Consider the following 24584-nt stretch of genomic DNA (forward strand, 5'->3'; position numbering starts at 1 on the left):
CTTTTATAATGCATTACAAAACCTTGATGGTTTTTATTTTATTTGTAATAGAATTTACGAGTCTCTGGGTCTCTACTTCAAGGGACCAGTCCCTTTTTCCTGACTTCATACGACAAAACGTTTTCTTTCTTCACCACTTTTTAATAAATGTCTTTACAAAATATCAACAATTAAATAGTGCACTTCTTCAAACTATAGTCTACCTATATTCAAAATTTTAATTTTTTGGTATTAACTTTGCTGCGATATGTCCGGTTTTTTGATAACATTCAGCAAATTAAAAACCCCAAATATAAGATGCCTTTAAATCTTCAATACAAATTAAATGTACATATTAATGAAATACTTTGTAGAACTATAAACTGTATGTTGGCCGTCAAAATAAATAATGCTAGGTATCCATACTCAAATCAAAAAAATCATTGTACAAAATAATATATATATATATATATATATATATATATATATATATATATATATATATATATATATATATATATATATATATATATATATATTTATTTATTAAAGGAGATCGTCACAATGATTTTGTTTCATTCGCATAGATATAAATGTATATCGATGTCACCTGCCAATTACTTTTTATCAGGAACAACTTTTTCTTTTTTCTATTTTTTCTATTTTTTTTATTTATTATTGTGATATTGTTCCTAACAATTCGTGTATTCTTATCTCTGTAGCAGTGTGTATTCTGTTAAATTGATACTTTGTGAGTGACTGTTGGTATGAGTAAAGTGCAGATTGGATGTTCCCTGTGATCTGTTGACAGATCCCTAGGATCTCCCAGGAGATGTCTCTGTAATAATTATTTACATACTCTCCCTGATCATGGTGGACTAGGATCTGTAGTTCATCCAGAGCTGCTTGTGATAATGTTGTATCAATGTGTCTATAACACAAGAACTCTAGAAAATGTATCAACACAAACACTGGGATACATAATATGCCCTTGTCGTTCTGTCGAGCAGACCGTTGTTCTGGAATTAGTTCATTGATATAACAAATTTTATTGTAAAGTATAATATCCATCGCCACAGCCTGTTTCATCTTTGTTGACCAGGATTTGCCCCCTAAAGCCTCAATATAGCTCTCTTTGTTCCACAATATCCCATACATCAGATATGGCTTTTCTAACCTGATCTTTGTCATTTTTATAACAGAAGCTGCTTCCTTGTATCTGAGTGAATTGTAATAATACATGGCAATGTACAACGGGTCAGAAATACATCCAAACTTAGCTGCGAATTTCAGAATGTGACACGATATTTTGTCAAAAATGTACAGCTGTTTGTTGACGCTTTTGTAAGCTGACATATTGTAAAGATAAAAAGCAGTACACTGAATGATGATAACCGTAAGTTCTTGTAAACTAGCAAATTCATAGTGGGTCAATGAAGAATAAACCAAATGTTCTATTATCTGTATGGCTTTGATGAAGCTAGATGGGGCCGTGAGGCACAACGTAATAGGAAACTCGTTGATATGTGCTGCATCATTCTTAATTTCATCCGATATAACATTTTCATCTATGCAAATTAAAAGTATAGGATTGTATAGGACATTAATGATGTGTGATCTTACAGTAGAACTCTGTAAGAGACAGGTCAGACCTTTTTTGTATAACTCTTGCAACTGTAGAAACAAAATAATCTGTATCGAACCATAAACCTTTGCCAAAAATAAGTTGTTTTGTGGGATAAAAAAGTTTGGACATATCCCCTCATAAACCCATTTAAGAAGAAGTTTAAAGCAAGCCCAGAAACCGACCAGAAGATTTTGTGGACACCATTTAAGTAGTGTGTTTTGCTGAATTGTCCAGAAAACTGCTGTCTTTATATGATATGAACACAATAATGGACTGGTTCCTTCAGATTGCTCGTTTATAACTTCTTTTAAGAAGAGTTTTAACAATCCATAAGTCAGAAACTGACAGTGATTCATCGCCTGCACACATTTGTATTCTGCCTGAGAGAAAGAAATTCTCCATTCTTCATTTTCGTGGAGTCCTAACGGGTGTCCTATAGCTACAAAGTGACATTCGCTTTTTAGGATATCATCAACAACGTAAGGATTAGGCCATGAGTGACATCTTTCTTTCCATGATAATGCATAAGTAGGCCAAACGTCACATACGTAACAGTGGGCTATGTCATAATTAACGCCTACGAATACCCCGCTACTGCAAGGTCCATGTATAATAGAATTAGGAAATGGATTTGAGAGAGTTTCTTGTCTGTGTCTCGAACTTGATATGTAGACATTGTCGTTCATTCTGACTAATGTTGATAGGACTAAAGCGTTTGTTCGCGGTGTCAGTAACTGAAGTAATGTAAATCCTGGTGGACTCTCAGAATTGGCAGAGAGAATCAAGGTTGTAATGGCTGTGTTGTAAAACTCAGACTGAGAAAGGTCCATGATCACTCGGTGGTTGTTTGGCCAGATCATAAAGTCCATATCTGATCCCACCATTCTGAACCCTTCTCTATGGCTGCCACTCAACATTCTTATTTTTTCTTCGTTATTTGCTACCCCTTTCTGTACTATCTCCTTTAAACCAACCGACGCTCTTCTAATTGCAATCTGTTGTGAGGTTCCCACTATCTGACACATACCCACAAACACCGACTCTGATACTTTCTCCATGCCTTCACATCTGTTAAACAAATATAAATACACATGTATAAAAATTACTCTCCAAATAAGATCAGCGGTATGTAAATCGTTAGACATTTCTCAGTTGTATGTTGTTTATAAAAAGTTCATAATACTTTAAAGTGCTGGGTAAATAATAATTAAAACCGACATTTGCAAGTTCAAACTTTTGAATAAAAAAACATCCTCATTTTGTTGTTGATACGATATGCAAAAGTGAATGCAGTTCTTTTTTTTCCTCTATTATGTTACGGTTATTATTTTTGATTTTCTGTCAAACATATCCTTGACATGATGCCTTTTATATCACATGATCTCATTTTAAAAAGAAGATAGGGGGATACGGTGGATAAAATGCCTACTGTTTACTAGTATTAGGATGGATACTAAATTGGAAAATAATTTTAAAATAAACGATTAATCGATAGAATCGTCAAATTTGCATATTGAAGTTATAAAAAAGTCACTATGTATTGTGTTAAACTGGTGTACACGTTCCAAAATCTTCATATCTTTATAACTTCAATTAGCAACATTGACGATTCTATCGAAACATTGTTCAAAACGATGTACAATATTTAAAATAAAATCGACTTTTATCCCATATATACCGGTAGGTTCAATACTTAGAATGTATTGTTTTAAACTGGTGTAAACGTTCCGAAATCTTCAAGTAGTCATTTTTTTTATAATTTCAATACCTTTAACTTTAAAGAGTAGGTCCGAGCATCATATTATTTTCATTGTCTAATAAAGGTTAAATGGACAACGAACCAATTCAAATAACAAAATATTGAAATGATGACCCATGGCCACTGTACATTAGAAATATAATTTCTACCCCTCAACGATCGAATGTTATTTCTACCCCTCAACGATCGAATGTTTTAGGAAATTAATACATCTAAATATGAAATTTTCGTGTGACTGAAATAGATAGGTCAGGTTGCAGCATTATAATTTAGGTAACCTTATAGAACTATGTTTTTTTATGTTGAGGGTTCGACACCACCAACAATTATAACGGCTGGATGGTCGAGAACAGTTTTAGACAATTATTCCCCTTATGAAGAGGAGCTTTTTATAAATATATAGCAAAATATTCAAATTTTAAAATATATGGATTTTTTCTTTATTGAAGGATAGTTAATAGCTTAACAAATCTTAACCATAACATTTAAGGATTTTGTTTTGAGTCTGTTAGAATATTCAGGCTGAATAAAGCAGGAAATTGCGCTTTTGCAAAATTAGTTTATATAATTGAAAATAGATTTTAATGTAAGAATAAAACAACACAAAACTTTTGATTTGTATATTAAGATTACACCGATTGGCATTTACCTCATCTTATTCCTCCATCTTCTTTGATTTTTTAGGAGGAATTAATAATTTAATTTTCATTTTTTTTATTTTTTAAGCAATAATTTATAGAAGGTTAGATTCTTAGCAGATCTGATCTAATGTTTAGTATAAAACTCCGATGATTTAGTTTCTGATGAAAAAAAATGGAGAAAAAAATTTTGGATCATGAAGAAAAAATAACAGCTGCTTTCGGTTTCAGAGATTTGGATTATATATTTTTGATTCCTGAGAGAATGATTAATGTAAAAAGGGACTCGCTCTAGTCCCTTCTCCTGATTAAGACAAACTGCATGAATGAATGATTGAGATACGGAAGAAGACTGATCAATTGTTAAAATAGTAAACCCTTGGTAAAAGATTGTATGTGTTAGGATGGAATTTTATTATATATTCATGTACATGTATTTTGAAATTATTACTGCAGTGCACAACAGAAAAACCAAAAAGTTTTTTAAAATAATTTAAAGAATATACCTGCATCTTTCCTTCCCAAACATCATATAGATTCCAAAAACTGATATAAACAGAGTTTAGTCATATTTGTTTTATCATTTACCCCATCTTTTAAAGTAGTAAATATTCACAAAGTAAAAAGATAAACAAACTAGAGCAGAGCTCGTGGCAAAGCCACGAGTAGGTCTTCCGTTGTTGCTGCGAGATGAAAATTTATGTGATTTGGTGTCAAACGATTATAATGACTGATGACTAAAATTTCACTTCTGCTTTTGTTATAAAAACGTGCTGTGATTGAAAGCCTGTATAAAAACAGGAAGAAAATGTTTTAGGAAAACTATTTGTCGAACACAGTTTGTGTAATTGTTTTGAAAACTCTTTAAGGCCCTGTCACACAAAGTTTCGTTCCCAGTGCGTGTTCACGGCGTTGTAAAATTAATGGAATCGCCGTAGGATCGCAAGGAAAATTCAGAAAGGCGTTCTTACAGAGCTCCCAACTACGTTTCCACAGAGTTCTACTTGGCGATTGACTGCCCTCTCGCTGGGTATCCGCCGAGCGCTCATGACGTGCTAGGAATTTTTACCGCGCATCCACATCGTGCTCTGCGCGCTGACTGCGTGCACATGCGCTGTTGGAGACTTTACGGCGCTGTCATGGCGACCTTTCTCCACTTCTACGGCGTGTTTATCGGAACGCAGAGCCACGGCGCGTACTTTGTGCATGTTCAAAGTACGCGCCGTCGGATGGCGTTCTAAAATGTTCTAGGCTAGGATATCCCACCGCGGCGAACGAAGATGCCGTTGAGTTGTTACGGCGCTGTAGAAGACTCTAGTTCGTTTACCATGGCGTTTTACATTATTCAATTACGCAGCGGGATCGCTGTGAGGACGCAGCTCCAGTGTGACAGGGGTTTAAACAATGAGAAGTTTAATGGCGAGTTAAATTTTTCAGGGTAGCATGGATTGTTATATATTACATGTACTCATGATCAGGGATGGGGTCAATTACATTTGAAAGTAATTAATTAAATTACAATTACTTCCTTAAAACCTTCAATTAAATTGCCATTACCATTACAAGGATTTCCAAATGTAATTAATTAAATTACAATTACTTTGCAAATGTAATTAATCAAATTACACATTACATTTGAGAAAAATACATTTATTGAATTAAAGCAGATATGACATGTACAAATTTTGTCATGAAAATTTACTAATTATTTAGCAACAACACCTACACATGTTTACAGTTTCATTTAATGATTATTAATTGTTCAGTATCCCTTAAAGTTCTCCGATTCTCAGCCTCAAAGTATACATTTTTCATCATTAAAATGTTATTTATCGTTCAAACTTTATAAATGGAATAAAATAGAAAGATATTTTCTGTATGGTATCCATGCATTTTATGAAGTTATTGCAGCTTAGGCCACGATGAATAAATATATGGAATAAATATACAAGTTGAGATCAAATTAGAGGAAAAGACTGTTGAACTGGTGCATCGGTGGTTCAAACCCCTTAACCTGTATGTAGTAGGTCTCCGTGGAGCCATTAAGCCAAGCAGTACTTTGAAGAGTTAAGTGTAATATTAACACTAAAGACTTTGTCTAGATATAAAAGGCAAATCTATGGTACAAATAAAAAAATTCCAATTAAGTTATCAAAGATTGCTAAGGATCGGAGATCGTTAACCTATACACCTATCATGTCTACATTGGCAAGTCTTTTCTGGGACACTGAAAGTAAACATTTATCTCAACTAAATTCTTCTTTAAAATTTGGAAAAATACAGGTTACTATGTAAATCTGGGGTTGAGAGCAGACTATAATTGCTATCAAAACACAATTCATACCTATTGGTCTATTGGCCATTAAGGAAACCCACCAAGATTTGGCAACAAAAACTTAAAAACCTTATTGAAGCCATAGCTCTAGGCAAACTGGCAATTAAAAACATGACTTAATAGTTTATACAATTCAAATAACATTGATTTTATTTGTAAAATAAACATATTTTTTTTAATCAACCCAGTTAATAATTGGAAACATTAATTATTCCAATAAAATAATAAAATTTGTAGGTAAAAGAGATTGAGTATACCATCAAAATTATTTGGTCCCTAACAAAATCATAATTATCAAAAACATTGATATTCATATCTGACATAAGTTTAGGAACCTCATTATTAGATAGTGAATATGTTTATATAAAAAAAAAGATAGATGTATATTTGATAAAAGTTAAATGCATTTAAGTACTCTTCCTAATTTGATCTTGTATTTGTATTGTTTTATACTTTTGTACTATTGGAAGTGTGGGGGACAATGGATAGTGGACTGCTTTCCTATTCATATTAACACTCATCAGTGTAATTGAAAGTAATTGAAAAGTAATTTGAATTACATGCCTTTTTTGAAAGTATTTAATTAAATTACCATTACATGTAATTGAAAAACGTTTCAATTACACATTACTTTCAATTACATCAAAATTTGTAATTAATTACACTCAATTACCATTACAAATTACCATTACCCCATCTCTGCTCATGATTCATGTAAGGAAATGTAAGTAAAAACGTGCATAAAAAACACGTAACTTCTGTAAATAAATCTTTCTAATTTTTTGAAGACTATGTGCAAGTTTGAATTTGTTTCGTGCTGTCAAAATTTGGTAAATAGCCAAAATTGATGGCATCTATGAAAATTTATTCAGGGCTGATATTATTTGATAATACGAGTAGACTTGAACATTTAAAATAATAATCAGCTATCTAAGATCATCGGGAGAATTTATGCATAAGTGAGCGTCTAAATTTTACTCCTGATATACAGACACCGCTATGTAACGTAAAATTTAATAACATTATTTACAGAAATGAATATTACTTCTCCCTACGATGCAATGATATTCAAAATCCCTATTTTTAAGTCAGTTTTTTTCTCCTTTATCGGATCAACAGTTATTCTCTTGGAGAAAGTTTACGTATGTATTGAAAAAAAAAGAGAAACTTCAATTAAAATAAGCGGAAAATAATGGTGTTACGGTTTTTATTTTCAGTTAGTTTAATTAAATGTGACGAAGGCGCATATTCGGTCGGGTTTTTGGTAACATGTACATGAAGTAAATTTGATGCCAGTTCCATGTTTGTTTTTTGTGGGTTTTTTTTATTTTTCTTTTTTTTATTTTTTTGCTTTTCTCTGCTTTATCATAAAGATATATAAAAAAAACTACGTACATGTCGCAAGCAATATTTGCCTTCTCATTCATCTTGTATTTTAATAGATTGGGTAATCATTGTCAGGGGCGGATACAGGATTTGTAGTTAGGTGAGGGGGGGGGGGGGCGTTGATAATTAAAAATTATTGAGGCAGGGGGTCTGGGGGCCGCCTTGAGGCCCCCCGTGGATCCCGGGCAAAGCCCTGGTGGGGGCCCAGGGGGCGAAGCCCCCCGGTTTTCGTGTATTTTGAAGGTAAAACCAGGCTCAAAATAGTGGTATTTTTTCAGTTATGTTCACTTTACACAAAAGCCTATTACATATATATATATAACAATTTGACACATATTGTTACTTATACCTAATACATGTATTGGATTAAAAACGAAAAAATTTGGGCATTTATGAACTCCCAAAATTAACTAGGTTATCAAAGTTACAACATTGTAATGACGTTACGGTATCCGACCCCCTATTAGCTGTTAGAAATATCTGATGCATCAAATCTTCAATATTCTTATATTAAAATAGTCTATTTACCTAGAAAAAATTCAAAAAATATACAGTTATTCAGAAATTTCTGCTTGCGTCGCAATATGGAAATGACAGCGCAGTCTACACTTGAAACAAAACTGCTGGGATTTCCAGTCGATTCTTGGTCGAAGCCCCAAGTTCAGGGCCCTGGGGAATTTGTTGCAGCCACCATAATGAAATGACCAACACTGCTTGTTTTAAACACAGTTTAATTGGTTTGTTATCAGAACCTGTCAACATGCATTAGGATTAGATGTTTATAGATGTTTATAGAGCAGCAGAATTACAGTCAGCATAGCACAGCTAATGTATCAATGAGGTGAAATATTGAGTCAGGCATAATTATAAATAAAGTGAAACACAAAATGCTAACTTTTCTATGTAAAATTTATCAAATCATCTACAGTCATGCATACTTTGAAAATTTTAGGGGGGGGGGGCGTGCGCCCTCCACGCCCCCCCCTTAAATCCGCCAGTGATTGTTGACCTAAAATTAGTATTCCACTGGCTGTTGCTAACCTTGTAAGTAAATTAAGTTGCATGACATCCTCATACCACACAACTTCAATAAAACTTTTTTTTTTTAAATCAATTTTCATATAATTAGCAATAAACAAAATCCCCAAGAACACATGTCCATCTCACTGAAGTGTAACTTTGAAAAGCGCATATTTTTTTTGGAGGCAGATATGTCGCTATATTATAGTCTGTAAGTCAAGTAAACTAATCTGTCCTAACTTGCAATACTTTGATGATTTCTATGGCGACCACCTGCATAGCATAATGTAGTCGTATTTCATAACATCTTATCCCAAGAAAACATTACATTTGACTTAAAACTTTTAATTATAATATATATTATTCTGTTCATATCTATATATAATAGAAGTTTAGCGTGTTCGACATGTTAATTTATTATAGCCACGTTCTCAGATTACGATCCCGCACCTTTAATGTGAAAATGAAAGTCTTGTTGTTTGAACATTGACCACTTTGAAGAAAGCACCCTTCGAACTGTTGATTAATTACATAACAATTGATGATCTGCAGCCATAAATAAGCTGGGGCTATATATGTTCTGAGCTGTTTGCGCTGTTCAAAGTGACACAAGATTTTCGGTAGCACGTGGCGATTGAATCTACGCAATAAAGAAAGTTGAAATTTACAAAGACTGACCGAATTAAAAAAACGGGTGGGAAAGAGAAACACGCTCAGGAGAAAATGTTACACATAAGAAGTCACTATCAAATGATTTTCGACAGATCTGGAATTTAAAAAAAAGAGAGCACTTGGCAGCGGGGCGGTGGGAGGGCAACACAGAAATAAGTTCGTTTTCACAATGAAACTAACGACCATGTAGAAACACTACAGTTATTAATATGTGACCGATAGAATCTAAACAAAACTTGTTTCAAAACTCATGTGAATATTCTTTAAAATAATCACCGAATGCCTTAATTCAGGGCATTCTCTTATCGTGTCAGCACCTACCGCAAACATGGCACTTTGATCATAATTTGATTTGATTTTTAAAATTACCTTGTACGCTGTCGTATAAATCAATGCTAAATCAACTGTACGAGTAAAATAAATTCATCGGTTCATCTGAAACCAATATAATAGTTTAAAACATAATAAAAATAGTTGCGTTCGTACAAAATACCAAACATGCACGCGTGATAAGGTACATGTAGAGGTCACTTGCGCGGGATCTCCTCGGCCATGTGCGAGGGATGATCATTATTTAAAGGTTTTAATATTTGTGTTGTTGTTTTTTTGTTGTTGATTGAAAACATTATTTGTACAGTTTTTAAAACATTTAAGACTTACAAACCAACCATTCAAATATATCTCACGAGTATTTCCGATTTGGAGTAATATCGCTTTTATTAATTATCAGAACGACTTTTTAATTTTCTCTCCAATGTTTAATTTAACTAAATACAAAATGAACAAACTTTTAGAACATAAAATTAAAACAGTGTACGGTGTATTAACGGCTATATAAACTCAAACACGTTCATATTCATGTAAGTGTGCGGGTGCGAATCTTGTGTATTAGATAACCGTTTACCGCTAGGTAGTGCAGCCGTGGATGATTTCCTCGGTCGCGGGCGAAGGATAGATTACATAAAGGTTTAACGCATACACACGCACAGCTCAGAACCTAGGAAGATTTGAACAGTTTGCAATTTAATGACTAAATTCTATCAAATAGAAATTCTTTTTTTTACTTTAAACCCACAATTGATATAATTATATGTCTGATATTGCATTAGATTGAGAATGGCATTGCTTTTATTAATTAACTGAACGATTTCTTAATTGACACCCTATCGTTTAATCCAATTGAAGAATAAACCTTTATGTGTAATCAAAACTGAAATAATTCTTCAGTTCGCAGCTAGATTAACTCAAATATGAGAGACGTTGCGTCTCGTGTATTAAATAACCGCTGACCGCTAGGTAGTCCAGCCGCGACCATGGTGACCGATTTTCTCGGCCGTGGGCGAGGGATAGCTTACGTAATAATACACATCTCTGATTCAAGGTGGATTTTAAATGCATGCAGTATGATAACTAAAATGTAATGCACAGAATTTTTTTTCAATAAGTATTTTGTGTTTTACTAGAAAGAAAAAGAATGTTTTGTTTTTCGATTCTCGTCTTTAAGGATTGTGCACTATAAAAACTAAACAACAATGACTTTAACTTCTGTATGAAAAAAAAAGCATGTGTTCTAATTTTTTTTTTATGAATTAAAGCCTGTATAAACCATCATACTTTCTGTGGTAACTTTTTGCCAGTTTTACGCGCAAAGACTTTCGTTAACTTGCCAAATGAAAGCAGGTACATGTTAACATGTAAAGCTTTTTACACTCATACTACACAAATCACTTACAAAATAACATTGCAAAGACCTTTATGAGATCCCAACATACAACTTTTCCAGCGACAGCAATATCGAAATCCTAACCGTTTTTGTGTTATTAAGCAAAATCTTTTGAGGGCTACTGGCCCTTATTTTAAGGGCCAGCCCTTTTTTATTGTTGTCAAATGAAAGCCCTTAACATTATGCACAACTTTTGTTCTATATGTATTTAGGAAATATTTCAAACTAAAAAGTTACGTAGCTTAAACATGAGAAAAATTTCGTTATTTTTAAAACATAGATTTCGATTGATTAATTCGAGTGGAATAATTGGAAGAAACTAAAATCCAAAAATCAGGGAACAATATTCAAAGTGTCAATAATAAAGATTTTTAACTATAAATTATTTGCTACGGACCATTTCGGAGTTTTGTCTGGAAACTAACGCCCCTAAAATTTTAGAAAAAGGGGAATAACTCAAAACCGGAAGTTGCGATTTCAATTTTTTTTGTGCTCTAAAAACCTAATTCAATTTACAATATACCGTGAAAATTTGAATGAAATCAGATGACAAACAAAAAAGTTATTGAGGATTTAAAAACGTCTAGAAGAAGAAAAATTATAATGAAGAAGAACCATCAGAATCAGTACAAGGTCTTCAGTTGGAAACGGAAGACCTTAAAAATTGAAGGACCAGCTGACAGCTAATCAGTGCAGTTTATGTGATACCGGTATTTTGTTGTACAAACATCAATAAACCAATGAGCTGTTGTTCGTCATGTGTAAATTGTTGAACTAAATGATTTTATCGACAAGCCTTTTAATTGCAAAATTGTTATTCGAAATATCTAAAAATGGGTTCTTTCGTCAATGTAGCATCGAGCTTAACCAAGCTATAGCAATTATCTATCATATTTTAGGGTCTTAACAATTTTGACTGTTCCCTGCATACTATTTTTCTTCAAAGTGTTTTAATATCGATCTATCAACGCACTTTGAATTTCTTTTTTCAAAGTGCGTTGACTTGGTTCCAAATTTAACGCACTTTGAAAATATTTTTCAAAGTATCTGTCATTGTATAATCAAGGTTCAATGAAAAACAAACCGGTTTTAATCAACAATCTGATAAGATGACCCACTACACGTTAATAAGATCTTTTTTAACCTAAAATATCGAACGTTTAGAAATGTAATACAAGTCTGTAAATTCGTGGCTTAAGGCACACATCGTTTAAGAGATTGTGGCCATTCTAAGAATATAATGATCTCCTATGAAGAACTGTGTTTAAAGATTAACGAAAATGTTCAAATCATAATGCTTAAATATGATTATGACTTTTTTTTAAACTAAAGAAAAGTTTATAGCTGATCATGAAAAATTCATATTTTAAAAATTTAAGGTAAGTCTGATGGCTAACTAGTTGATCACACAGCCCCCTTAAATATAGCACTATTTGTTACTAAAATAGCTCAATGAGAAGACATCATGCATAAACACTGTGAGTAACAAATATGCCAGTGCTAAGATGGCATCTTTGCACTCGTTTACGCTGTATATGTCGAACAATTCAAATATGCCATATGATAGACCATTGCTTTAAGAGTTTTTAACAACCTTTTTTATTCATGTGATTTTAAAATCCGATTAGAAAACTTAATTTGCTTTAGGAAAACTTCGGTAATTTTTTTTCTCCTATAGGAAATACATATAAACTCCTTTTCAATATTCCTGTATAACAATTATTTCTCATAGGTAATCATTATTTTCCTATGCATGGGATATTAATTCTTAAAGGTAAAAAGCTCACCTGGCAATTAAAAGTGGTTATATACTTCTTAGATAATGGTATATATATATATATATATATATATATATATATATATATATATATATATATATATATATATATATATATATATATATATATATATATATATATATATATATATATATATATGGATTTACGAAACTGCATCTTAAGCGTGTGCAAAAATGCCACCTTAGCACTGGCATAATTATCCGGGACGGTGTTTCTTATGTAATCTTACAGAACGAGGCTGTTTTATGTTGAGGGGTCGTCATCCCCAAAACCTAAGGGGGCTGGGTGGTCGCAGTCATTTTTAAACTACATTTATTTCTATGAGAAAAAGAGCTTTTATAAATTATATAAAATAATATCAATACATTAGATTTCAAATATATGGATTTTTTTTTTTACGAAAGCGAAATTTATAGCTGAACAAATCATAACTTAAAATTAAAGGCAAGTCTAAAGGTTAATTTGTTGACCATCCAGCCTCCTTAAGGCATTTTTTATTATTGCGATTGATATATAAAAATATTTAAAACTATATTCTGGAATCATATCTTGATTACAACTTGCCATGTTGATTTATTACTTCAATGTATAACAATGCATTAATGATTAATAAGATAATCTTAATCAATTCCTAGAGTAAGGTCAAACTTAATCGAACACGTACACAGATTTTCGTAAATAAATCAAACAAAAACTGTGTAAAATGTAGAATCATTAGGTATATTAAATATATAAACTTACGTTCCGTCTGGAAAGGACTCCATTTTAAAAACAAGTGCATATGATCGTGGGGATTCTACGTACATGTATTTAAGTATTGTAAAGCAATTATTTCCTTATTCATGATAGAAAAAAATCAGTTGTTACTTCATGATAAAAGGAACTCACGCCTTGTTGAATTATGATAGAAGGATTACAACTTTTTGATTACTGATATATGGATAATAGATTTTTGGGTTTCCTGAGGGAGAGATTTAAGTTCCTTGGCGGTAAGGAGAGAGGGATTAAGGTAAACACATTGATGCGATATATTTCGCATACATGGTTTTACACCTGATCACTGTCCTGTTAAGAGTATATCGACCGAGAACAAAGGCAGAATATATTGAATTTAATGTCATGTTTTAACGTTTTACAGCGTGGCAATAAACGCAACAAATTTTAAAACATGACAGTTGTGATTTTTGTATATTTTGCTTAACCGGTCAATTCAAAATTTAGCGTCATGTTGTAAATTGTGAACTGACCGGGAGGCAGAGTGCTCAAACGCGACCGAAGAGTCTGCAGAGCATTTGGCAGCGGACGTCGCAGGCATGCCCGTGTACGTGAAACAGTCTCGCTCTCGGCGAGGCAGAGCAGCTGTCCCGTGCTCGAATTTCATCAGTGATGCAAATTACCTTCTTTTTGAAGAAAAAGCAGGGATTTTGCAAAAGAAATCACGTAACAATGTCAGTCATTTAATATTAAATCATACAATTGTTGAAAATTGTATCATGTAAGTAGTACAAAGTCATTTTTTTTTTAATATTCTGAAGTAATAATGATCGGCGGGACGTGATCAAATCAATCATAACGACCCTCGGGCTTTTTTGGTTTTAATCACGTCCCGACCAAAATAATCGCCTTATACTACTTGAAGAATAATTCTTTACTCTTTAAATAGTTTTTTGTTTGTTTGTTATAGAGTTTCTTTGAATCTATAGTATATATATAAAAAGCTACGCATTGAAAAAAAAACTATGGGATATCTCTTCCTTTAAATTAAATGCTGATATCTATTTATAGTGCGATAATTTTCCTCTCTTTTTTTAGTATAATTATCAATTAAAATAGCTCATTTTATTCATAAGCAATAAATTATCAATAGTATTTCATGATTGGATTGTAATTCATTATTTAGAAAAAAAACCCAGAAAAACATACCATAGATGGCATAGTGTTTATTTTATCTCAAAAAGTGTCATACATGTTGTGGCATAATTAAAATTTGTAAAACATTTATCAAAATATGATCTTTTAATGTGTTTATGACATACAGACGATAAACAACCCAAAATGTAAGATGACATAAAACCTTCTCTACACATGTAATATGTATTAGAGCTTCAAACTGCACAGGTATATTGGTCGTCGAAAAAATGCTTGGTGGGAGAGCTCAAACAAATAAAACACTGTACAAATAACTATTATTATATTGATACCATAAAAAGCAGGATGTAACTCAGATACCAAGTGATGTGAAGTCGTCATATTGTATTTTATTTTCAATCGCAATAAGATATACACATCGTATTGAATTTTTAAATCATTTCATTGTGTATATTAATGTCACTTGTCAATCAATGGCATTCTATTATGGAGTGATTTTTCTGGAGTTTTTATTCACTGTTGTGAAACTGACCCTATTAACTCGTATATTCTCATTTCTGTAGCAGTTTGTATTTTGTTAAATTGATTCTGTGTGAGTGACTGTTGGTATGAGTATAGAGCAGATTGGATGTTCCTTGTGATCTGTTGACAGATCCCTAGAATCCTCCAGGAGATGTCTCTGTATTCATCAAGATATGGTCCCGGATCATGGTGGACTAAGACCTGTAGCTCATCCAGAGCTGCTTGTGATATTGATGTGTCAATGTGCCTGTAACACAAGAACTCAAGAAAATGTAACACCACAGACACTGGTATAACTAATAACTTCCTGTCGTTCTCTACTGCAGACTGTTGTTCTGGAATTAGTTCACTGATATAACCGATTTTATTGTGAAGAAAAATGTCAATTGCTACAGCCTGTTTCATCTTTATAGACAAGGTTTGGCCACATCAAGCTTCGATAAAGCTCTCAATGTTTAACTGCCTCCTATACATCAGATATGGTTTTGCTTACTTGATCTTTGTCATTTCTATAAGAAGATGCTGCTTCCCTAAATCTAAGTGTTTTATAATAATAAATAGCAATGTACAACAGGTCAGAAATACACCCGAACCTAACAGCTAATTTAAGCATATGACACGATATTTTGTCGAAAATGTATAACTGTTTGTTGACACCTAGATTGGCAGAGACGTTCTGGAGTAGAAAAGCAGTACACTGAACGGTGAAGACTGTAAGGTTTTGTAAGGTAACAGCTTCATGGTGTGTCAAGGAGGAATCTATCAAATGTTCTATTGTCTGTATGGCTTTGATATAGTTAGTTGGGTAATCAAGATTAAACATTTCAAACCTTTCAACATGTTCTACATCAATTTCAACTTCACACAACCTTTCTTGTACAACTCATGCAACTGTAGAAACAAAATGTTCTGTATTGAACTATGCACTTTTGCAAGAAAAGGGTTGGGGCATATCCCTTCATACACCCATTTGAGGAGAAGTTTAAAGCAAACGCAGAATACGACCGGAAATATTTGTGGACACCATTGAGATAGTATACAATTATTTAATGCTTGAGCAGTCAATAGACCAGAATATTTTTCCCGAGGTGCAGGGAACAGCTCAGTATGATCTATTGCCCGAGGCCAACAGCCGAGGGCAATAGATCATACTTAGCTGTTCCCTGCACCAAGGGAAAAAATTCTGGTCTATTGACTGTTCAGGCATTAAATAATTGTTTTATTGCCTATTTCCTTTTTTAGTTTTTGGGGTTTACAATTTGCATATTGCAGAGAGTTTTCGTGCCATTATGCAATATACTAAGATTTTTTTTTCATCTTTTACATGCACCAAACTTGTTGCATGCATTACAACATCTCAATTTTAAATTGGTTTACACAAAGAAGGGGTATCTCCAACCCATTAGATTATAAATACTGTAGTCATTTACCTTATATGGGGTTTAAAACTGTTGATTACTTGATTCTCTATTTTGATAGCATTGAATTTGGTTTCACCAAGTACTAAGAACAGCGTCAATGTAAAGTAATATAGATTCCCTAAGAAAGGATGTAACATTATAACATACACGCGTTCTGAAATACGTTGCCGGTCCAATAGATCACAGTCTATTGACCGGCGGTCTAATAGATAACATTCTATTGACCGGCGGTCCAATAGATCGAAGTATATTGACCGGCTGTCTAATAGATCGCAGTCTATTGACCGGCAGTTCAAAATAGACGCAAATATATAATTTGTAATAAAACAGCAAAATCCCTTTGATAAGGTAATAATGTGTTTTGTTGAATAGCCCAGAAAACTACTGTCTTTATATGATATGAACACAACAGTTTACTTGTTTCTACAGATTGCTGGTTTATAACTTCTTTTAAGAAAACTTTTAATAATCCATAAATCAGAAATTGACAGTGGTTCATCGCATGCACACATTTGTAATCTGCCTGAGAAAAAGAAATTCTCCATTCTTCATTTGTATGAAGTCCTAATGGGTGTCCTATAGCTACAAAGTGGCATCCGCTTTTTAAGATATCATTAACAACTTGTGGATCAGGCCATGATTGACATCTGTTTTTCCATGAAGACGAAGATGTAGGCCAAACGTCACATACGAAATAATGAGCATGGTCATATTCAACGCCTAGATATACCCCGCTTTCGCAGGGTCCATGTATAGTAGAATTAGGCATTGCTTTGGAACAGGTTACTTGCCTGTGCCCAGAACTTGAAATGTAGATTTTATCGTTCATTCTGACTAATGCTATGACTAAAGTGTTTGTTCGCTGTGTCAGTAACTGAAGTAATGTAAATCCTGGTGGGCTCTCAGAGAGAATCAAGGTTGTAATGGCTGTGTTGTAATACTCAGACTGAGACATCTCCATGATCACTCGGTGGTCGTTATGCCAGAGCATAAAGTCCATATCTGATTCCGCCATTCTGAACCCTTCTCTATAGCTTCCACTCATCATCGTGATTCGCTCATCGTGAGCTGCTACTCGTCTCGTTACCATCTCATTTATGTCACATGACGCTCTTCTAATTGCAATTTGTTGTGAGGTCCCCACTATATAACACATCCCCACAAACACTGACTCGGACACTCTCTCCATGCCTTTACATCTGTTAAATAAATATGTATCGATGAAAATTACTCTACAAAGAAGATCAGCGGCATTTAAAACGTTAGATATATTCCAGTTGTAGACGAAATGATATTTATAATGTACTGAAAATGTTTCTTCTTCTTTTTTTGACTCCAAAACTTTGTTATGCATTAAATTGTTTATCATTAAATCATCTTAATTTCATCAAGGTTTGCTAGCTTTAATTATAGATCTATAAACAGAAAAAAGAATTAATATAATTCATATTTTCCTTTTCTATGATTAATCTATCTAATTTCGTGTCGATGAATATATACCTTAATAATTTTTTTTCATAGATTTGAAATCATTTTCTGCAGAAATAATTTAAACTTCATATCTCTTGAACATTAATGCAATAAAATGCTTTGAGAAAATTCATTTCAAAGGGGTTTTCATAAGCTATATGCACGTTACCCAATGTATTTGGATTTCAATAAAATACGTTTAAAATTTGTTATTGGCTTTCTACTACTTTGACGAGCTTTCTTTTAAAAAATTAGGGTACCTTACCAGGCATTTGTGCAAGATATAAGATTATGCAATTTCCTATATAATCGTTTTTAAAATACACTTGCTGATATAAAACATTTTGGCGTATGTTTATATAATTAAATGGGTATACTAAAATATAATTTTATAAAACAATTTCGATGAAAATCAGGATTTTTTTAATTGTAACTCTTTATTACGAAGAGATATAAACAATATGTCCGAGGAACGTGTCGTCTGACCTTAAAATTAATTACTTTTTGCAGTTCTGTGATACAAATTATATTTTATATCATATTATCTTAATGAAAACTTGTTTTGTAGGTTATGTAGAACTAAATCAGTAACTCGGTCTGTAACACTGTATTTTTCATATTATTTGCTAAAATAAGTATTATTTTCACCTAATAATAACTTAATGCTAAGATAAATCATATTTTAATATTTATAGAAGATCTTATGTTTATTGTTTTTATCATTTAGCTTCCTTCAATGAACTCACTATCTATGCTGAGAGGATTCCGTTGTAAAGTGAGATACATATAATAGCGAAGATACTACATCTTTAAATATGAAATTTAGAGGATTTTTTCCTGATAAAATCCTTTAGTTTCTAATGAAAAGAAGTGAGATAAATATATTGGATCATGAAGGGAAAACTACACCTGTTTTCGGTTTCAGAGATTTGGATTGTATATTTTTTATTCCTGAGAGAAGGATTAATGTTAAACGTGACTCGATCTATTCCCCCTCTCCTGATTACACGGAAGACAAACTACATGAATGAATCATTTAGACAAGGAAGAAGACTTTGATCAATTGTTAAAATAGCAAACCCTTATTAATGGTTTTTTTGCGTTAGGGTGGAATTTTATTATATATACATGTACAAGTATTTAAAACAATTATTAAGGTATTGCACAACAGATAACCCCAAAAGTTTTTTTTAATAATTTAATTTTTCTAACAATTCAACATTTTTAGTTTTGAAAAAAGAGACCACTATCAATAATTAAGATTGAAAAAAATATAACCTTACTTCGCCTTCATCTCGCTATTACCTCCTTACAGTGGAGTGTAAAATTATAGAAATCTGTAATTTAATAGAATTTGCTTTGCCAATAAGTTTCTTTTAAAGGTATATTTGGCGTATTTTTAATGAATAACAATAATAAGATCTGATTACTTGTTTCGTGACTTTATTTATATATAGATAGGAAATACACATAAATTATGCTGTAAATGGATTTTCGTTTAGAAGAATTTTTTAATAAAGAATAAATAAACACTACATGCATCTCTCAGGAAGAGGGGTATTTTTTTCGTTTACCGTGTCGATGGTTTTATCTTCATTACACATAATTGACGATTTATATTGTTCTTCATTAATGAGTATCGGAATAATAATGCTTCGAGTATCATCTGATATCAGAATTAGCTAATTAATTAATTAATTAAGACATAAAAAACGTGATTCTAATTTGTGAAGAAACTGTCCCTCCATCGTGTTTTCAATGCTGGGTTTTCCCGCACTCATTCGCAGTGGCGTTTTAAATAACGGATAAAATTAATATTCATCAGACGTGTAGAAAAGTTATGAAACAAATAACTAAAGACAACAAATATTTTATATGCATAGAGTCTGTGAAACATCTTATTATAAAAAGTATGATGTATATTTTTACTCAAAATACGCCACATAAATGTATACATTTAAAGAAATTTCAAATGTTTGTACATTGTATATGCTACTATTTACACAGAAGATAATCTTGTCATAAGCATGCACATCTGCTTGAGAAAAATAAATTTTTCATTTTTAATGTCAACGGACTCAAAATGCTACAAAATGACATCCATTTCTAATGGAATATTAGGATGGAAAAGAAATTTAAAAACACTTTTAAAAAATCAAATCAAATTTAACAATAATTCTATTATAAATTGTTACAAAGATGTATAAAGAACATTTGCATCGATTTGTAACTTTAAATTTTTTTTAAAAATATTTTAATTTAAACTGGTGTAAACGTTAAAAGATCTTCAAATAAAGACATTTGATAAACCTTAATCCTTTTATTTCAAAGATTGGGTCTGCGCTCTAGCAGCGCAAATTTTCAAACTATGTTAAATTGTGGACAACTCAAACGCTCTTTGGAAAAAAAAATTAAAGTGCGTTGTGATAGTGTAAATGTATCAGCATTTTTATCATCAAGACATTTAATGCACTTTGAAAAAATATATAAATCACAAAATATGGAATTCGTTCTGAACTGATTTCGTATTTAGTCAGATTAAGTCTTTGTATTTATTGTCAACACTGTTTAATATGGTCTAGTATCAGTAAGAAGGAGGAGTGAAAAACAAGCGATACAACCCAATTTTCAATATGCCAATACTGTGGAATATTAATTGTTTGTGGGGACAAATGTTCGAGGCGTTCGTGGGTAACCCTTCCCAACGAATTTACCTCCCAAAGAGTGTGTATAGTTAGTCAGGCTTTAAATAAAATTATATTGAACTTGCGACCAACGAAATGACATCCCTACGAACCAGGGAAATGTTCATTGGTCCCCCGCGAATAAAATGATTCCACAGTATTCAAATTGATTTCTTAAATAATGCACCTGCATCTTTCTTTCCTAAACATCATATAGATTTCAAAAACATATATAAACAGAGTTAAGTAATCTTTTTATCATTTCTTCCATCTTTTTAAGGAGTAAATATTCAAAAAGTACGAGGATAAACAAAATTGGCGGATCAGCTGACGGCTAATCAGTGGAGTTCGTGTGATTCCAGTATTCTGATGTACAAATCTCAATCATTCCAATAGCAGTTCCACTAGACTTCAAAATACTGATTGGTAATAATTTTAACACATACACATTAAGTAGTCTTATTTATTGTACTCTAAAATATCACATTCTTATTAACTCTTTTATCAGAGACATACATATGTATGTTATATGTCTCTGCTTCTATTGATTATTATATATTTTTATAAGAATTCTCATTTTTAATGTAGGTGCACATGTGGAAACTGTGTAATGTACCAACAGCAACCGAGTGTGTCTGCTGTAAGGATATAGAAAAAATCAATCTCTGATGGAAGACCATGAATCTCCTGATGACTGCGTTACATTTCACCCTCGGTTTCACCCCGCATGTCTATAGACAGACACCAATATTTACATGTCCCATGCACAAGAGTTATATGTAACTTTAAGGGGTTGGTAAAAAGCGTCAATGAATGGGTAACATAAGTGAACTTTATTTAACACTCCTCAAACATACGCCACACCATAATTTTGTAGTGTCGGGGAATTATATATATATATATATATATATATATATATATATATATATATATATATATATATATATATATATATATATATATATATATATATATATATATATATATATATATAAATATATATATATATATATATATATATATATATATATATATATATATATATATGATGAAACATCCCAATAATGTCAGGTTTTTTTGTTTTGTTTTGAACAATTAAAAATGTATTGCTTGGAATTTTAAATTAACAACTTTGTTCTAACCACATAAAGGTAGTTCACAAATATAATACATTTTTAACATTAAAGCCAATTTTATTTGAAGTTTTTCTATAAATATACATACTAAGATTATTCCATTTAGGTAGTATTTCTAAACATGTCATAAATACATGCTGAATCGTTTCCACATTTTCATTACAGAACACAGACATCATATGAAATAACACTAATCTTTTTTAAATAATGATTTGTTGGAAGAATTCTGTGAAGAATTCTATATTGTAACCATTGAATTGAAGTATCAGTAGATGTCCTAAAACAAACTTTAAAAAATCTTTAACACAATTATTTATATATGTATCCAAGTGAAGTGATAGTTCAGTGTTCCATTTTTGATTTGCCTTGGAAACAATATCTTTACTATTAATGAGTTGATACAAAACTTTGGAACGTTTTTCATTCAACAATATATATATTCAGAATAAAAAGGAATAATGGTGTACAATGTTTTATCACGTCAGATCTATTAACTGACATGGTTATAAGGATTGTTTTAATTATAAAGCGTGGTTGCCTCAAAACAGGTTATAACGGATAATTTGGACAAAAATTAAAAACCTTCCTTAAAATAAATATATGATAATATTCCAACACTATAAACTTTAAAAAGTAAACATCGATATCAGAGTGTTTTAAAATACAATGTTTATTTATATTTCTATATATACAATTGGTAACTATTATTTAGCTTATTGTATTTAATATAGGCACTGTATACCAGGAAATTAACTCGCGGATTTAATTTTCGCTATAATCGCTGAAATAAAAATTATGCGAATTAACATCTAGTTAATAATTAATCGAATAATGATAAAGAATTAAAGATGGACTAAATCATTTATCTTATCATGAAAACACACAACACAAAATGTTTCCGTTTTAATGGCACACATGTACAAGTATTGCTGAGTCCGCTTAATATAATAGTCATTTTGTCAGGAAAAATAATGGTATTAAGCGGTCTATCATTATAACCAACCATGGCAATTGCTAAAATTAAGTATTACCAGCAGTATAAAAAGCATAATTCACCAAAAGACTTCCAATTAGCTGACATGCTTTCATATTGGGGGTTTTCCTTGACTTCCGATTTTGACTAAATCTAACAAGGCATACATAAGACAAATCGTTTCTTTTTCAAAAAAGTTCTTTAAATAGAATAATCAAACTACCCAAAGGAATTGTGAAAATCCTTTCATTATTAAGCACATTCTTCCTATTGCATAAACTAAATTTAAAAATGAACTGCAGTAAACAAACATGGCACTTAACAGGTACCCAAGCCACATGCGGTGATGCGTGACTAATTCTGTCGGCCGGGGTAATCTTTCCATTATAGAAGTGGGGTTCACTTAAAGAAACTGTTACATTAACCGAACAATAATTATGAACAAGTATTACACAAGCCGCTGTTTTTATCGAAAAACATTACATTAGATAAATTGTTTTTCAACAGAATATATTTTGGAAATTAAACCCAGATGTTTTTCCCTTATGAGTTAATTTGCATGTACCAAGTAGAGATAATCATGATCGGTATTTTGTAAAAGTTAATCGGGTAAGAATTTTATTTTTGTTTTTCGCGAATTCCCTCAACCGGGATTTGCTGCAAAAAAGACAAAATCGGGATCTTTTCCGACCGCGATTTTAATCTGCTATACAGTAATACATTAACAATATCATTTCATGATTTGGGTGGATATATGTATATCTGTATGTTTCAAGTAAATGAGTTGAATTTGGTAATTTTAAAAAAAAGTAATACAGCCTTGGTACGTATTGGACACCAAGCATTAGCCTGTCTTAAAAGTGAGTCAAACATATATATATATATATATATATATATATATATATATATATATATATATATATATATATATATATATATATATATATATATATATATATATACATATGTTGCAATTATATTCAAGGGTATCAATTTTCGTGGATAAAGTGAAAATCACAGTTTCAAGGATACGTAAATTCATGGTCAATGACCCTATCTATACAAAATTTTAATAGAAATTGCACTTCAATGTACATTAAATTTCGTGGATCAACTTAACAACAAAATCTACGAAAATTGATATTCAACGAATATTGATGAAACAGAATTGATTGGTACGTACAAATGAAATGTGTTCTTTTTCGAAATCGGGAAAAACGGAAAAGTCCGTAAACAATTGGGTGATTAATTATGGTCTAACAATTAGTATGAAAAACGTCAGTCAGCATGCGACCCAGTGGAACATTGTCTTTGCTGACAAGGTTTTTTTCCCGATTACGACAAAGAGCACACGGTGTGACCGGTCAGCAGAGGATGCTCACTCCTCCATGGCACCTGATCCTACGTCTATCTTGGAGGTCCGTGTTGCTCTGCTTTGAATTTGTATTTCGTTTTATGGATTTTTGAGATTGTTGACGGTTTGTTATTGTCATTTTTTTTTTACTAAAAAGAGGATAGGGGTAAGGCGGATAGAACGACGACTGTATATTAGGATGTATAAGAAACTGGAA

General features: G+C 31.9%; 1 protein-coding gene across 1 annotated transcript; it reads right to left on the bottom strand.

Moving 5' to 3' along the window:
• Positions 1-542: 542 nt before the first annotated feature.
• LOC117686567 (uncharacterized) lies at positions 543-13729 on the bottom strand. Its single transcript, XM_034461739.2, has 2 exons — positions 13680-13729; positions 543-2674 (listed from the first exon to the last, which is right to left on the bottom strand). The coding sequence occupies exons 1-2, from the start codon at positions 13700-13702 to the stop codon at positions 655-657; spliced, it is 2043 nt and encodes a 680-aa protein (XP_034317630.2). The 5' UTR covers positions 13703-13729; the 3' UTR covers positions 543-654.
• Between the last annotated feature and the right edge of the window lie 10855 nt (positions 13730-24584).

The sequence above is a fragment of the Magallana gigas genome, chromosome 10, assembly GCF_963853765.1.
Source record: "Magallana gigas chromosome 10, xbMagGiga1.1, whole genome shotgun sequence".
NCBI classification, from domain to species: Eukaryota; Metazoa; Mollusca; class Bivalvia; order Ostreida; family Ostreidae; genus Magallana; species Magallana gigas.

Excerpts from the sequence above, each read along its gene's own strand:
- LOC117686567 (XM_034461739.2), bottom strand. The coding sequence starts at position 13,702 with ATGGAGTCCTTTCCAGACGGAAC. Across the intron at positions 2,675-13,679 it reads GAGTCCTTTCCAGACGGAAC|ATGTGAAGGCATGGAGAAAG; the intron begins GTAAGTTTATAT and ends TTTGTTTAACAG.